The sequence below is a fragment of the Astyanax mexicanus genome, chromosome 4 (genome assembly GCF_023375975.1).
Source record: "Astyanax mexicanus isolate ESR-SI-001 chromosome 4, AstMex3_surface, whole genome shotgun sequence".
Taxonomy (NCBI): Eukaryota; Metazoa; Chordata; class Actinopteri; order Characiformes; family Acestrorhamphidae; genus Astyanax; species Astyanax mexicanus.
Genome location: NC_064411.1, coordinates 28,133,322 through 28,150,327, shown reverse-complemented (window position 1 = coordinate 28,150,327; position 17,006 = coordinate 28,133,322). Strand labels below are relative to the sequence as shown.

General features: G+C 40.2%; 1 protein-coding gene across 1 annotated transcript; it reads left to right on the top strand.

Moving 5' to 3' along the window:
- The first annotated feature begins 1,970 nt into the window (after positions 1-1,970).
- Positions 1,971-16,255, top strand: vcpip1 (valosin containing protein (p97)/p47 complex interacting protein 1). The gene is made up of 3 exons (XM_022679267.2): positions 1,971-4,785; positions 6,063-6,149; positions 13,168-16,255. Exons 1-3 carry the CDS (start codon positions 2,148-2,150, stop codon positions 13,866-13,868), a joined length of 3,426 nt encoding a protein of 1,141 aa, XP_022534988.1. The 5' UTR covers positions 1,971-2,147; the 3' UTR covers positions 13,869-16,255.
- Positions 16,256-17,006: the final 751 nt, after the last annotated feature.

Here is a 17,006-nt window from a genome sequence, read left to right as displayed (position 1 = left end):
TATCCTGAGATTGTGATTTAAGGTGATTTTGGGGTGAGCTGGAGCTTCACAGCGTGAAGGAAAAGCAGTAACTGTTGTTCAGCACCTCTAGGAACTCCTTCAAGACGCTGAGAAAACTCTCTCTCATGAAGACACTGAGATTAAAATTCCAAGAGTGTGCAGATCTGTCCTCAAAGATAAATGTGCTACTTAGAAGAATCTAAAGTAAAAAAAAAACAGATTGTGGTTTGTTTTACACTTTTTGTTTATAGAATAATTCTGCATGTGTTCCTCTATATCTTTAATATAGTATTTAATGTTAAATTCACAATGTAAAAAGGTCATACAAAGAAAAAAAAAACACATTCAATGAGAAGAGGCGTGTCCAAACTTTTGACTGGCACTGTATATCAGTTATTAGTTAGTGTAAAGGCAGAAATTGCAGTAATGACAATGCTGAACACTCACCCTCAACTCATCTGTGCATAAATCTATCTATAAATGTGGTTATCTATCTCACCCCAAAACAGGAACATGCATGGCTGGACACACAGAGAGTGATGGAAAGAGGTGCAGAACACGAGGATGACCAGGAGGTTGATTATTACTTCTAACATATTTGAACATTTTTTTACATTATTCACTACTTCCGCTGGTATTTTTTTTTTTAAACTACAACATCAACAAAAAATGTTTTTATAGTTTTATAAGCGAAAAGTTAATACACACTGCACACATTATTACAACATATAAAATATGATTATATATTATATTTTATTTATTTAAAGTATTAAATATCTCTGAGAGGTGAATTTCATTGGAATGCCCTTATAGACAATAGTCAATGGGAAAAGCATGGTTTATTCCTTTTAAATTCTGTACCTCAAACAAAGATAAATAAATACGCTTTAAGATTACCTATAACATCTATGGAAAACCTGGTTCAACTTTTATTTAATTGCAGTGTGGTCTATAACTTTTAGAAGGAATTCTCCTGTGTGTAAATGTTGTTTTGACATCAGAGACATAATTTATTACTTTGAAAAAAAAAAACCCCACATCTCTTGAAACTGCAGTTTTTTTTTTATTCTTACTGTAAAGTATTACATATATTTGTATTATTATTATTTTAGCTGAAGTAGAATATATCATTAAAAAGTCATAGATTGAATTGCCTAAATATGCAAAATTTCTATGAAGCTATGATGGAATTTTTAACCAACGAATGTGAAGAATTAAAGCAGGAAGCAGTGTATTTAGATGTTTTTTCTTTGTTTATAATAACTAATAATTTATTAGAATATATATATATATATATATATATATATATATATATATATATATATATATAAGTAAGGTCTAGGGTTGTGTAATACAGTTGGTGCTGGGTTAGACGGAATGTGTAAAATAAGCAAGGTCCAGGGTTTATACAATAAAACTAATAAAATATATCTTATCTTATTTGTTTTGTATTGTTGTGTTATATGAGATGTACACAACAATTTTTTGTTGCTTTTTTAATATCGTTTTTTATGTGTGTGTGTGTGTGTGTGTTTGTATAAAACGTCATTAGTGTGCGTTTCCCCCGCTTCGCATAGCTTCGCTTTACTGTGATCTAATATACCAAGCGCTGATCTACAAATCATCTGCGTCGACGGTTGAAGTTCACGGACTCGTTAGGAACCCACAGCTCCGGCGTACACACAACAAACACGCGCGGTTTACAGATCAGCGGTCAAACCCAGCGACCTAGCTTGGAGCTGCGTTGGTGCATTGTGGGAAATGTAGTTTAGAGGAAATTCACTTAAAGCAATGTGCGAATGTTTTTGTCACTTAGTTACAGTAGTGTGCGTTATTACTCAGTTTAAATCGGTAGTAATAAATCTGCAGGCGTGCTGTGTTGGTGGTGGACGTGTTTGTTTGAGAAATGCGTGATTTGATATCACAGAAGACTACATTTCCCGGCTCGCTACGTTTCTACAGAGGAGAGGGTACGTCCCTGAGACAGTGCAGGCAGTGGGTCTCGGTGGAGGAAAATAGCTAACCGCTTCCGTGTTGTTCTGTGCGGATCATAACAGCGAGCTAACTGCGGGATTACGGGGACTAGCAGCGGGCTGGAGGATGTGTTTATAACCCGCGGAAGCAGGGAACTCACCGGTGAAGCCAACATGTCGCAGACACAGGGGACAAAGAAACGAGACAAGCGGATTTTATCCGGTATCTGCCCGGATTCCAAATGCCAGGCGAAGCTCTTCTTCCCTCCGTACGGATCCATTAGCATCGAGTGCACCGAGTGTGGTCAGCGCCACGAGCAGAAGAACCTCCTGAACGTGGAGGAGGTGACCGACCCCGATGTTGTGCTCCATAATCTGCTGAGAAACGCCTTACTCGGGGTTACTGGAGCTCCCAAGAAGGGCACGGAGCTGGTGAAAGTGATGGGTCTGTCCAACTACCACTGCAAGCTGCTGTCACCCGTCCTCACCCGCTATGGCATGGACAAACAAACGGGGAAAGCCACCCTGCTGAGGGAGATGAACCAGGGCGAGATCTTTGACTGCTCTCTCCTGGGTGGAAGGGCCTTCCTGATCGAGCAGGAGCATGTATCTACAGTAGGGTATGGTAAGGACCGGTCTGGAAGCCTCATATACCTCCATGATACTCTGGAGGAGATCAAAAAAGCCAATAATAACAAAGAATGTCTCATTCCTGTCCATGTCGATGGAGATGGCCACTGTCTAGTCCATGCAGTGTCTAGGGCACTAGTGGGTCGCGAACTCTTCTGGCATGCACTTAGAGAAAACCTTAAACTCCACTTCAAGCAGAACCTGGACCGCTACAAAGCTCTTTTCCAGGACTTCATCGACAATGCAGAGTGGGAGGACATCATCAACGAGTGTGACCCTCTCTTCGTCCCTCCGGAAGGTGTCCCACTTGGCTTAAGGAACATCCACATATTTGGTCTCGCCAATGTCCTGCACCGTCCCATAATCCTTTTAGATTCTCTGAGTGGTATGAGAAGCTCAGGGGACTACTCAGCCACGTTCCTCCCAGGTTTGGTGCCTGAAGAGCAGTGTAGAGGAAAAGACGGCATCTTAAACAAGCCCATCTGCATCGCTTGGAGCAGCTCAGGTAGGAATCACTACCTGCCCTTGGTGGGTATCAAGGGCATGCCCCTGCCTCGACTGCCTCCCGCTCTGCTGCCCAAGGCGTGGGGCGTCCCGCAGGAGCTCATCCGCAGGTACGTGAGTTTGGAACCCTGTGGAGGATGCATGATCGGGGGAGACCGAGGCCTGCAAGAGAAGTACCTGCTGCGATTGGTTGGTGCCATGGAGGATGTTTTCATGGAGAAGCATGGCATCCACCCTGCTCTCGTGGCTGATGTTCATCAGTACGTTTACAGACGCACAGGGGTGATAGGCATTCAGCCTGAAGAAGTTACAGAGGCGGCAAAGAAGTCGGTGCAAGAGAATCGTCTGCACTGCTGCCTTATCTGTAATGCACTGTCTGAACTCCACGTGCCACCTGAATGGCTGGTGCCTGGTGGAAAGCTCTACAACCTGGCCAAGTCCACTCACGGCACGCTTAGAGGAGACAAGAACTACAGCTTTCCCCTAAACAATTTGGTTTGTTCCTACTGCCCTGAGAGGGACACATTGGTGCCTGACTACAAGCTCAGCTCCCTCTCAACCTGCACCTGGTGCCACGGAACCTCTGTGCGGCATGTCCGTGGCGACGGATCTGTGGTGTACCTGGATGGGGACCGCACGACTACACGCTCTCAGGGTGGGAAGTGTGGATGTGGTTTTAAGCATTACTGGGAGGGAAAGGAGTATGACAACCTTCCAGAGGCATTTCCTATCACGTTAGAGTGGGGCGGCCGTGTAGTCCGAGAGACTGTTTATTGGTTCCAGTATGAACCAGATCCTTCTCTGAACAGCAACGTCTATGAAGTTGCGATGCGCCTAGTCACAAAGCACTTTCCTGGAGAATTCGGCAGTGAGATTCTGGTGCAGAAGGTGGTGAACACCATCCTGCACCACACAGCCAAGAAGAACCCAGATGAATACCACCCAGTGGCTTTAGACGGTACTCACGTTCAGGGCCAGGGGCAAGCAGCAGCAGCAGCAGGAGGAGGAGGAGAGGTGCTGGAGTCGGACGCAAACCCCCCAACGAAGATCATCCTCACCGGTCAGAAGGGCCGTACTCTGCACAAGGAGGAGCTGGTCATGAGCCGAGCTGAAAGGAGTCTGCAGCACAGCATAAGTGAGCAGGCGGCTCTGTCCCAGCGCAGGCGCACCCAGCGCACACGCATGCAGGACCAGAGTGGAGAGCCACGCCCCACCTCCCCTGCATCATCCTCTTCCTCTTCAGCTCCACCCACACCTACAAAGGTCCCCCCAGCTAGTGGGGAGAAGAAGATCCGTGTGACTACGAGTGATGGGCGCCAAGCCATGCTACAGCTGCAGGCCCACACCACCTATGCAGATCTTCAAGCCGCTATTGCCCAGGCCCTCAACCTGCAGCCCCACCAGCAGTGCATCCGGCACGGCTTCCCCCCAAGGGAGCTTCCACCCCCACCCCCAGAGCAGCAGGACCTACCTGTGCCCCTGCAGCATGGAGACCGCATCACTGTGGAGGTGCTGAAAGAGAAAGCTCCGGATACGTCCGTCGACTCCGAGACACACACATCAGATGCTCATAATCGCACCCTTACAGAACCCCGCTTCAGGAGGACCGCCAGCCGAGAGATGCAGGACAACATTGACCTGGAGATGTCATCATTATGTCTCCTGGCAACACTGATGGGTAGGGTCCACTTTCTAACGTATGTTCTAATGTATGTTTTTTTACAGAAATATAAAAGTATGAGAAAAACTATTACACTATGCGAATATACGTCAGCTAGAAGATGAAGATTATTTAAATCTTTTATTGTTGTGTCTCCATCTCACAAGTGCTGTGTTTAAACACTGCTTGCTTATTTCCACTATCATGGTCTGTTTTCATTTATGGACAGAGCTAAAATCCAGCTCTCTTTATCAGATCTCTTAATCAGGTATTTAGACGTTATTCTGATCTAAATTGACTACTTGAATGCTCGCAAAACTTGAGTTATCTGTCTAATCTATCTAATTAGATTATGGAACACATAAATGCACTTATATGAGTTAGAGGAATGTCTTTTAGGATTTTAGGAGTTTTCTTTTGCAATTAAATTGATCATAATCAATTTATTCCATATTTTAAATTGCTTTATATTGATATTTTTAAACAGAATGTATATGATGCCAATTTAACTTGACCTACTTATGAGGGGAACATAAAATCTGGTTGAAATATTTTAGTATTTTAATATTTTTAGACTAAAGAGAATACTATCAGGGTTCCTTTCATAGACAGGAATTAAACTGGACTTCAAAGCATTCTGAGAAATGCTATCAATTCTCTGTTGAAGGGAATTTTCAGTTTTAAACATTTCAACAACACTATGAATTGGAAATCATAGTGCACATATTCCATCTTTCTAAGTAAAGTGTAAGTGTAAGCAAACGGGAAGTTTTCACTTGGTGACAGGTGGGTGTGGTTAGAGGAGTTCATATTATCTTATCATATATATATTATCAGTTATAAAATCAGCAATGTAGAAACAAACACAAATGTTAAAGCATGAATCATAAGCTAAGATAACCTCATTACATCAGCCCAGGGCTGGACAATTATTCAATAATCAATATGCATCACAATATAAAATGTTTCAGTAGCAGTGATGTGATTTTTAAACACATTTCCAATATTTCAGTATACGTTACATTTACATTTAGAGCATCAGTCACTCGACAGACGTTTATTACAGTATATATTACATGAGTTGTCAAATGAATTTTTCAGAAGTGTGTAGGCTTTTATATTTGTCATATTAATTATGAAGGAGATGTTATGATTTAAAATGTGCCCGTTTTGTCCAGCACTGTATCAGTGTATTGCTGTGCTCTCTGATTACAACCTTCTCCAGAGAGGTTTCTGATTGTGCTCATTTATTCTCTCTCTCTCTCTCTCTCTCTCTCTCTCTCTCTCTCTCTCAGGTGAAGATGTGTGGTCCTATGCTAAGAAGTTACCTCATCTGTTTCAGCAGGGAGGAGTCTTCTACAACATTGTCAAGAAAGACATGGGTAAATTCTCTCTCTCCTTGTATATCTGTATAGGCATATACAGTGCCAGTCAAAACACACCAATGTTTAATTTTCTTTTTTCCTACATTGTAAATGAATACTGAAGTCATTCAGATTATGAAGGAGCACATAAGGAATCATGTAGTAACTTAAAAGTATTAAACAAAGTGTTAAGCCGTTGACTTGCAGTTTCTGAGGCTGGTAACTCTGATGCACTAATCCTGTGTAACAGAGGAAACTCTTGGTCTTCCTTTCCTGGGGTGGCCCTGCTGAGAACCAGATTCATCATAGGGATCACACATGAGAATACATTCAAAGTTCTTGATTTTTTTTGGATTGACTGATCTTACCTAAATTAGAACATTACTCAATTAGGGCAAGAAATTCAAATAATTAACCCTTGATCATTCAGCACAGCTGTTAACTGAAAGCCATTTGGTGACTCTACCTCATGGGGACTCTACCTCATAAAGCTGACTGAGAAAATTCAGCCAAGATGAGCAAAGCTGCCGTCTAAGCAAGAGGTGCTACTTTGACAAATCTAAAATATAAATCATATTCTATTTTGTTTAAAAAGCATAATTCCATAATAACGGTTTTGTTTCTGGGGCAGAATGAGTGTACAACATGCCGACCAGCCACTTTATTAAAACCACATTCCTGTTTGTACATTTACTGTCCGTACCTGTTTCCAGATAGGAGCACTTTGCAGTTGTATAATTAGAGACTATAGTCCTGTATCTGTTTCTCTCCATACTTAGTCAGGACCCCACAGAACAGCTATTGTTTGGTGGTTTATTTTGGTGAGTCATTCTCAGCACTGCATTGACAGTAGCATGGTGAACTTATATGGTAGGTGAAGCTGACAAAACGGACAGTGAGCTTAGAAACAATGAGTTGGCTGATCAGTGTATCTGCAATAATAAAAAAAAATCCAGAATTTGGTGCACAAAAACAGAACAAAAATGATCAATTCTATCAATATGACAGCAGCAACAGCATAATTCTGTTGTGTTAACATTAACAATCAACATTGTGTTAATTAACATTGTGTTGTTCAGCAACACTTACTGTGGTTTGGAATGCTGCAAATGCAACAAAATGTGTCACACCATGTGATCATTTCAACTCTGCTTATTGGTCAGAGCTGTCTGAGGCGGGGTTAATAAAGTAAATACAGGAAGAAGGTCCTATGTCATGGAGTAGCATGTATTTCATCAAATGTTGCATGGAGCTGCAGCAGAGATGGCATTAGTTCATAGCTTTAGTAATAATATGTCTAACAAATCAGTTAATCTGCACCTGAACAGCCGTTTAGCTATAAGTCTATAAAAAATGGAATGAGAAGAAATTAGATAATGGATGGAAAAGATCTTCAGGCTTGTGTGCGTAGGTCATACTGAGCAGAGGTTACAGGCACATCATTCAGAAAGGCTCACTTCTTCAGTTTCAGTTTTGCCCAGCGGCTTTCAGCAGAAATGAAACTGATCTCTATGCCTGCAAATTATAAACATCATCCACCAAACAATCTCTAGTTCATGAACAGTCATTGTGACACATCTCTGCACAAGAAAGAAACTCTTCAACACAGCTAATAAAATTACATATAATGTGTCCCTGATATTTAGTAAGTAATATGATTGAAGTGTCAGTTTGTCAAAGCAGTCTATAATGAGGGTGTTCAGTGGGAGTGGATTGCTTGAGAGAGAATTGAGTAGTGTGTGAGGGGCGTAGACTCTGATATTTGGCCTCCCAGTTTTGATCCAAAGCATGTCAAACATGTAATATGTTATTGTGTACTGATCAGCGACTCAGTCTGAGTGTGTCCCATTAATAGCCAATGAAAACTGATCTTGAGAAAAAAAAATCACGACAAACCCTTTGTTGCATAAAATATTAAGAAAGTTCTCTCTGAAAATTATTGCCATTACACACGTTTTGTTATGCCCATATTTGCTTACTTTGTGTGTATTGGAACAACACAAAAAAGCAGAAGGAAAAAAAATATATATAATTGATTTAATATCACACAAAACTAATAATAAAATAAAGGAAAGAAAATAACTGAAATCAATCACTTCCTATTAGGGGTGGGCGATATTGCTCTAAAATAATATCACGATATTTCAGGGTATTTTAGTGATAACGATATACTTGGCGATATAGGAAAGCTAAAATAATTCATTCATTTCAGGAATATAGTATAATAGTATAACCGTATAATCATAATGTGGCAAAATAAATAATATAGCATAAAATAATATAATGCAGCAAATAATATTGCAGAATATTTAGTGCATGCATATAAACTGCAAATTAAAACAATTATACAATAAATACACCTAAAGCTTCACAGTAAATAATAGACTACTATTAAGACAGAACAGCCCTATTATCACGATATGGATTTTTAATATCATGATATTTCTGTGTCACGATATATTGTATACGATATAATATTGCCCACCCCTACTTCCTATAACCATCAACAAGCTGTTATGCCTCTGAACTGAGCTGGTTCGATTGAGTAGGTCTGCTGTGTGATATATGATGATGTGTGTGTTTAGGTGCCCACCAGTTGAATACATAGGTGCCCTCACATTGGTATAGACTTTATTTAATTGTACAAGACAGAGTAAATTGTTGGGAATGATGTCACAATATTTATTAAACTAATTTTAATTCCTAAACTTGCATCTATTTTATGCATTCATGTTTAAAGTTTAAGCCACACCCCCTATAGAATGTACAAACATCATGTCGTGCTGCAAGGGCCCTTTTTATTTTTGTGCCCCGCCTTTACAACACAACAGAACATTCATGAGCAACACCCCTGCACCACATAGAATTTTTGTTGCATTTACAGATGCTTAAGTATTCAGGTGTATTTATTTTGCAGTTTATTTTGCAGTGGAATGACTCCAAAAAATTAGGAAAAAAAAAGTGAAATGGAATAATATTCCACACACAACTAAATTATTCCTTGTTTTTAATTTGTGAAAAATAAGTGTCAGTATAGGTATTTGAACAGTGCAAGTTTTGTAATTTGGGGTTTAAACAGGTTTAAAAAAATATATATATTATATTGTAACAGAAAATTAAAGTTCCTTTATATACTGAGGTACAAATGAAACTAAACAAACTAACCTTATGTAAAAACAAGAATGGATTTTAAAATGTTAAATGTTGGTAACTGCTTAAGGTCTACAATATTGCGACATCACAAAATGGGTTTCCACTATGAGATGTTTTGCTAGGCCTTTACTGCAGTCGCTCTCAGTTGATGATTGTTTCTCGGTATTTCTGCTTCAGTTTCGTATTAGGAAGTGTTCAGTTAGGTTGCGGTCAGGTTACTCTATAGACTTTTATAGACCCTATAGACTCTGCCAGCGCTCACATCATTAATAAAGCCCAGTGACTCAATTCCATACCACCATATCCACAGATCAGGTGTAAGACTGTCATCAGCTCTTCTGATCATATAGGACACTTTGTAGTTCTATAATTACAGACTGTAGTCCTGTATCTGTTTCTCTGCATACACTGCATATTATCCTCTATTATCCTCACCCTGTTCTTCAATAATCATTATTATAATAATAATTATTATTATTATTATTTGGGTGGTGGATGATTTATTCTCAGTACTGTAGTGTCTGTACTGGTATGGTGGTGGTGTATGAGGTGTTAGTGTGTGTTGTGTTGGCACAGTGAGCAGATCAGATAAAGCAGTGCTGCTTGAGTTTTTAAACACTGTTTACTCACTGTTCTACACTCTCTTCTATTACACACTCCTGGTGTACCTACATCTGCTCCACCTTGTAGATACAGAAAAAATCAGAGACAGAAGCTCTTATTTTTTTGCTGCTCTTGGTGTGTTGGTTCTCTAGTCCTTCATCTGTGATCACAGGACACTGCCCACAGGACACTGTTGGTGTTTAACCACACCACCACTGGTGCAATTACTGCAGCGCTGAGAAAAAGGACCCACCTCCCAAATAATAATGGCTGCTCTGTGGTGTTTTTCTGTCCTGTGGAGTCCTAGGCATTGAAGAACAGGGTGGAAGAAGGATACTAATGAAGTAGTCAAGTCAAGTAGTTTTATTGTCAATACTGCATATGTACAGGACATACAGAGAGTTGAATTTATGTTACTCTCCTTCCCTAATTTTACAGCAAGTACAGATAATAGATATAATAATGCAGTAGGCAGAGGAACAGATACGGGACTACAGTCTGTAATTATTATAGAACTACAAAGTGCTTGTGGAGCAAAGTGATCAGTGGAGCTGTGAAAATGTGTAGTGGGTGTAGAAACGTGAAGGTAGTCATAATGTTGATGTGTGTAAAGGTATATGCTGATGCTATAATAGTGCCTGCTGTTTGACAGTTGATGTGGAAGGCTTCAGAATATTACCCCTCACCCTTCTCTTTGGAAGCATTTTTTTTTATCATCAGGTTGCACCTAAATTAAACGCATAATATTTGATGATGTGTATTAACTATAGATTTTGACAGTAGTATGTCTACGTCAACAAAAATCTACTTGACTAGATTTCTTTTAATTAAGTGAAAGGACATGTAAGTTCATCTTTGTTCAGTGGTCTGCACTAACATGCAGAGTACGTACCAAAATGAAATGCAAAACCGCTATTACATTACATCTCACTGCACTTGATCGCTTTAATGAAAAACAATACACCAGAATTTACATTTTCAAAAAGTACAGATTTTGTATCAGAATTTGTATCAGAACTGCATTAAAATCTAATCAGCTCAACTGCATTGTATTACACTGTGTGATGCTGTGAATGTTCAAAAGCAAATCACAAAGCACAGGATTTCATTTCGTCTAGGAGCAGCACGATATTCGTGCCAAAATGAAATGTAATCACTGTCCAATTGGAACCCACTACTGAAATTGGGGCAGGGCTGAGAAACGAGTCAAGAGTGAGCATGTATTTTGTAACGGGGTTAAAGAGAAAATAAACACTCTAATACTATAAATGAAGGCTTGCCGAGGTGTCGTGGGTGTGTTTGGTTCATTTTTTTAAAGTGATGCTTCCCCTTATTAAGTTTTACTCTGACTGTTTTTTTTTTGTTCTTTTGTTTCGATAGTGGGGTCTGATTGGACAGTGTTTAATTTTTTTTTTTTTTTTTGGCACAAATTCTGTGCTGTTCTGAGATCAAATGCAATCCCATGCATTGTGATTTGCTTTTATCATTCGCAGCATCACACAGTGGAATACAATGCAGTTGAGCTGATTGTATTTAAAGTGCAATTTTGACTCAAATTCAGCGTTTGGTTTTAAAAAGGTAAATTCTTGTGTATTGTTTTTCAATAAAGAGGTGCAGTGAAATGTAATGTAATAGTAGTTTTGCATTTCATTTTGACAAACATTCTGCATGTTAGTGTGGAAAAGCAATGCATTTTGTGGATTGCATTTACAATTTTAAACGGTAGTGTTTGCTTTTCAATTTGGCACTAATTCCTCTCCATATGATTACTCCTGTTAAATTGCATGTAGTGCAGAGATTTTATTTAAATATAATTGTAATAACAATTAAAAGGCATTACTAGTGTTTTGTTTGCAAATAGACTAGAAAGAAGTGGATAAAAGGATGGATATCATGTATTGTGAAAATGTTTACAAGTGTCATGGTATAATGATTTTATTTAATTTTAATGCTATAGTCCCAGTCCGGACTATTTATTTAGACTATATATTCAATTCAATTCAGTTTTATTTATATAGCACTTTTTATAGCCGAAGTTGTCACAAAACAAGTCCACACCTCTTATGAGCAGTACCACAGAGATGCTAATTATTGTGGTGACACAGTGGCAAAGAAAAACATCAAGAGGAAAAAACCTTAGAAGGAACCCCCTCCAGTCGACCAGCTCAGTGCAAAACAAATAACAAACAAATAACAGAACAAAACAACAGTACAGAGAGATAATGTGAAGCTAATGTAACAGGTATTCATTTATGAAAGTAAAAATGTGATGGTCACATAATGGAGAGATATGGATAATATAGAAACTGGTACTAATCTATCAATGTGAAAAGGTGATGAGCACATAATTGATAAAGCAGAGCTATAGCTAATGTAGAAACAGGTTCTGAGTTATAAGTGTGAGTGGGTGATGAGCACATAATGATAATAAAGAGCTGTGGCTAATATAGAAACAGATTCTGAGTGTGTTAATGCTGAGTTGTAGAGCAGGGATACAACACAGCGGGCAGTGGAGAGCCAGGCTGAGCAACATCAGGAACAGGGCATCTCCATACATGTAGAAGAGATAGATAGAGAAATCAGAAAGGCAGAGAGATTGAATAAGTTTTGACTGGATTTATGTAAAACAGAGAGTATAAAACATTATCAGAGTGTGGTTATCTAATGACTCTGGCCGATCTGAGTAAAACAGCCTAACTAATGGCAGAAAGCCAGAAGGTAACATAGACACGGAGGCTCCCTGAAACACCAGCATCCACCCACTCCACCGCCCACGAACCTGAGTGACCGTTTGCAGTGGGTGAAAAAACAGCACCATCATCTCAGTTTACCCACAATTCCCTCTGTCCATGAACCCCTGGATCTGCAGCCTTATCTAAAGGGAAAAAACATAAACATTAACAAGTAAGTTTTCAGTCTAGATTTAAAGATTGAGACTGTGTCTGAGTCACGAACATAATCAGGAAAGTTATTCCAGAGTTGCAGCACTTTATAAGAGAATGCTTTTCCTCCTGCAGAGATCCTCTGAATTCAGGGAACTACTAAGAAACCAGCACCCTAATAACAGGTCTAAATAATAGGAGATCATAAGTTCATAGGAGTTTAGAGTAGGAGATGAGGTCTCGCAAATACTCAGGAGCAAGCCTGTGTAGGGCTTTATACAATAACAGGAACATTTTGTAGTCTATGTGTAATTTTTGCAGTGCTGATAGGACTGGCTCATAATATTTTGTATTATGTGTATTAAAATGTGTTTTATTATTCTGAATTCTGAATTTAGGTCTGCTGGACGGGAAGCACTGCACTCTGCCGCACCTGACCGGTAAGACGTTTGTGTTCAACGCAGCGGAGGAGCGCTTGGAGCTGTGTGTGGACGCTGCAGGACACTTCCCTGTGGGTCCTGATGTGGAGGACCTCATCCAGGAAGCCCTGTCCCAGCTCTGCAGTGAGACCTCTTCTCATAGCCGCGAGGGAAGCCCCGCCCACAGCCTTAAACTGGGAAGTGGAGGGGTGGTCCGGAAGAAGGAACAGACCGTCACTGCCTTCCAGGGCAAAGGTCACTCTCTGGGATCCACCCCTCTTGAGCACAGGCCAATCAGGCGGCAGCACAGTAGCGGGGTGGACTTGAGCGGCAGCGCCCGCGGGGAGGGTCTAGCTTTATCAGGGGAAGACCTTGTGCGTGTGGCTCCGGGCATGCTCACCCTGCGTGAGGGACGCGGGGGGGTGGAGCTAGAGCCATCGGCTGTTGAGGCTCAGAGGCGCCGCCTACAGGAGATGGTGTCCAATATACAGGCCTCTATGGACAAACACTTACGACAGCAGGCCGCATCTGACGCCGCCACCACTGCCGCCGCCGCCGCCACCACCACAACCACAACCACTAAGAATGAAGTGAAGGAGGAGGAACCAAACGAGCAAGATGAGATGGAGAGCCAGGGGGCGGAGCCTCCGAGCACCTCTGAGCCTATGGATCAGTCCTGATGAAGTGTCGCCTGCAGTTTGTCACGTACAGCTTTCTGATTTACGCAACACGTACACATGGATAGAAGTGTTGTTCACGCACACTGAAACACATCTTCTTACTAATCGATAACAGTGTGCTATGTGTGTGTGTGTGTGTGTGTGCGTGCGTGCGTGCGTGTGTGTGTGTGCTAATTGCATTCCTGAAAAATTGTTCAGTCTTAAAGGCTTTGTTTGGAGTTAAGCAGAAGTTCTGGCAGAAAATGTGTTTGTCGCATTTAATCATACATGCTTTACACATACACATGCTTCACACACCCATGCTTCACACACATACATGCTTCAGTGCAGAGCACACTAAGCAAGCTTACAGAGTGTGTGTGTACGTACAACTTTTACCAAACTAGCTGCATCTGAAGCCTCCTGTAGCAATTTATACGCAAATCAATAGGAAACGCATCAGACAAACCTTCATCTGAACTGGAGTCATTGTAGTATTTGGATAAGTTTGACGAGTTTTTATCTGATCCAGAGCTATAACTCGGAAGGTAATCAGAACAGTACTGATTATTAAGAGGCTCTGTTTGTGTTTGGCTCGGTGATAGTAAATATTCCTAAAGGTAGGATTTGGCTTGATGGTTTTGGCTTGATGGTTAAACTTAGCACTTCCAATGGAGATCCTTGATTTCCTCATTTTGTTCTTTCATGGCTGTGTTCTTTTTTTTTTATTTGTGTGTTTGGATAGGATATCAAAACTCAACAACTCTACAAACACAGTGAAAATGCTACAAATACTAGACAAAAGTCATTAATGTCTAATGTCATCAGCAGCCAGAGTCCGAGAAAGAGCGTATAATGGCCATACCCTCCAACCTTATCACTCCTAAAATATAAGTAATTATGTTCAGCACAGGCATCTGTTAGCTGATGTATGAGAGCTGGGGAACTGGCTCCTTCCTCCAAACGCGACGACTGCTTTGTGATGCTGCATCTGCAGCAGCTCTAAAAGAGACGGAATCTGACTACACACGTATCAGAGGAGGCATGTGCTAGTCTTCACCTTCCTAGTGATGGGGGCATTACTAGTAATAGGGAGAGTGTATATGAACAAGGATTGGGTTTCTAAATTAGGAAAGAAATGGGATGAATTTTTTTTTTTTAGGTGTTAATTTGGGCTTTAAAAGCCAATAGTCATTTTGAAGATTTTGCAGATGAAGTTGATTAGGTTTGATTATGTGGTTAGGAGAATGCTGATGTTTGTGCAATACAGAGCTTTTTAATTTGATTAACAATGTGAAGGAGCAGATTTAAAGCTGTACTAACAGGCAAGTGTTTTTTCCAAGCTGGATTCCTGACCTCTTAGTGTTCCTACTGTCTCAGAGTGGAACGGCCTTCTCTCCTGATTGGTTAATCTAAATGATAAGGCAGTTTCCGCCAGACAGGGATGAAGCCTAGTCTTGGAGTGCATGGCATTTTGAATGGATATTTTCCATTTTCATTGACTAGGCTTTATCCCTGCTGGAAACTGACAATCAATTTTAGTTCTGTCTGTTATCTCCCGGTTTAGGTTTAGGGTGTACGGTTGATCTCAGTGTGGATCTCCTAGGTCTGGATTGGAGATGCGATGAAGTGAACATAGCTTCATTCTGATTGGAGGTTCGAGTTGAGGGAGGTTTACATACGTTTACATTTGCCACTGGCATGGCAGTCTTACACACAAACTGCTTTTGTCTCCAACACACACACACACCACATACACCACATACACACCCATGCAGCCTTAACAGTCATTAAGTTTTACCTATAACCAATGCTACACACTCTTAAACACACATACACACACATCCTGCCCGAACCCTTGTTTAGTTTTCTTTTTTTTTCCATACAGAGTGATCTCTCTGTGTCTTTGGGTGGAAAGAGGAGTGGACGAGGCTAAGGGGGAGGTGTCTTAAAAATGGAATTTTGTCTAGGTTTAGGTATGACGAGCATGATGATGGGCAAAAAAAAAAAAGAAAAGAAAACCTATATAGGAGGATGTTATTTTCCGCTCAATGGCTTTGCACTGTCAGCACTCGGGACTGGGAAGAATAGAGTAGAATGATTATTAGTACTGCTATTAATATTAGTAATGATTGATTCAGATGAAATCTGAATTTCAGACAGACATGATAAGTGCAGTGTGTTGCTCTCTGGCTGTTGGAGTGGTGGCCTGTAAGTTGTGTATTATAATAGTATATATTGTACTATACTTTATCCTGTACATATATTCTGGTTGTTTTTTCTTTCGGTTTGTTCTTTCTCTGCCAATAAACCAGTTTAAAGAGCCCACACAGCTGAAGTGTTTGCGGTTTGCATGTGCAATGAATTTTCAGCATAACAACCGAATAAAGTTGATGCCTCTCTGCAAAGCGTGTGGTCACTGGCCTCTGACATAAAGCTTATCAGATAGGATCACTCTTAGGGGCAGGTTTCCATTCAGGGATTAATCCTAATCCTGGACTATATATTGATATGAATAGAAATTCCTAATTGAAATGAATATGTGGTCTAGAATACGGTTTAATTTCTTAGATGCAGTTTTCCAGACATGGATAATCTTAATTGTAGACTAAACTTTCTTTTCAATTGAAATAATCTCCATTAAAACCTGTGTAGTCAAAGACTAGATTAAACCCATCTCTGGGGAATTGCCCCTAAGGGTTTTTTCTGGATTATAAAGCGCTGTGAATAAATATTCTCCATTAAAATAAAAATATATTCTAGAATAAGGGTTAATCCCTATCCAATTAACCAATTCGATGATGTTTTACAAACAGGGATTAAGCCTAGTCCTGGACTATATATTGCTATGAATAGAGAGGAATATGTAGTCTAGGATTAAACTTAATTTCTTTGAGGCAGTTTTCCGTACATATATATTAAGCCTAGTTGTAGACTATATTTTCCTTTCAATGGAAAATATCCAGGCTTAATCTATGTCTGGGGAACTGCCCCTAAAATTTGAAAATTTGAGTACCATCACTAATTGTGGAAACTTTACATTAGACTTTATGCAGTTTGGACTGTGTCTCTCCACTCTTCCTCCAGGCTCTGATCCCTTAATTTCCAAATGAATTGTAAAATTTACTGATGATCAGTGATGGTTTGGAGAGACACGTC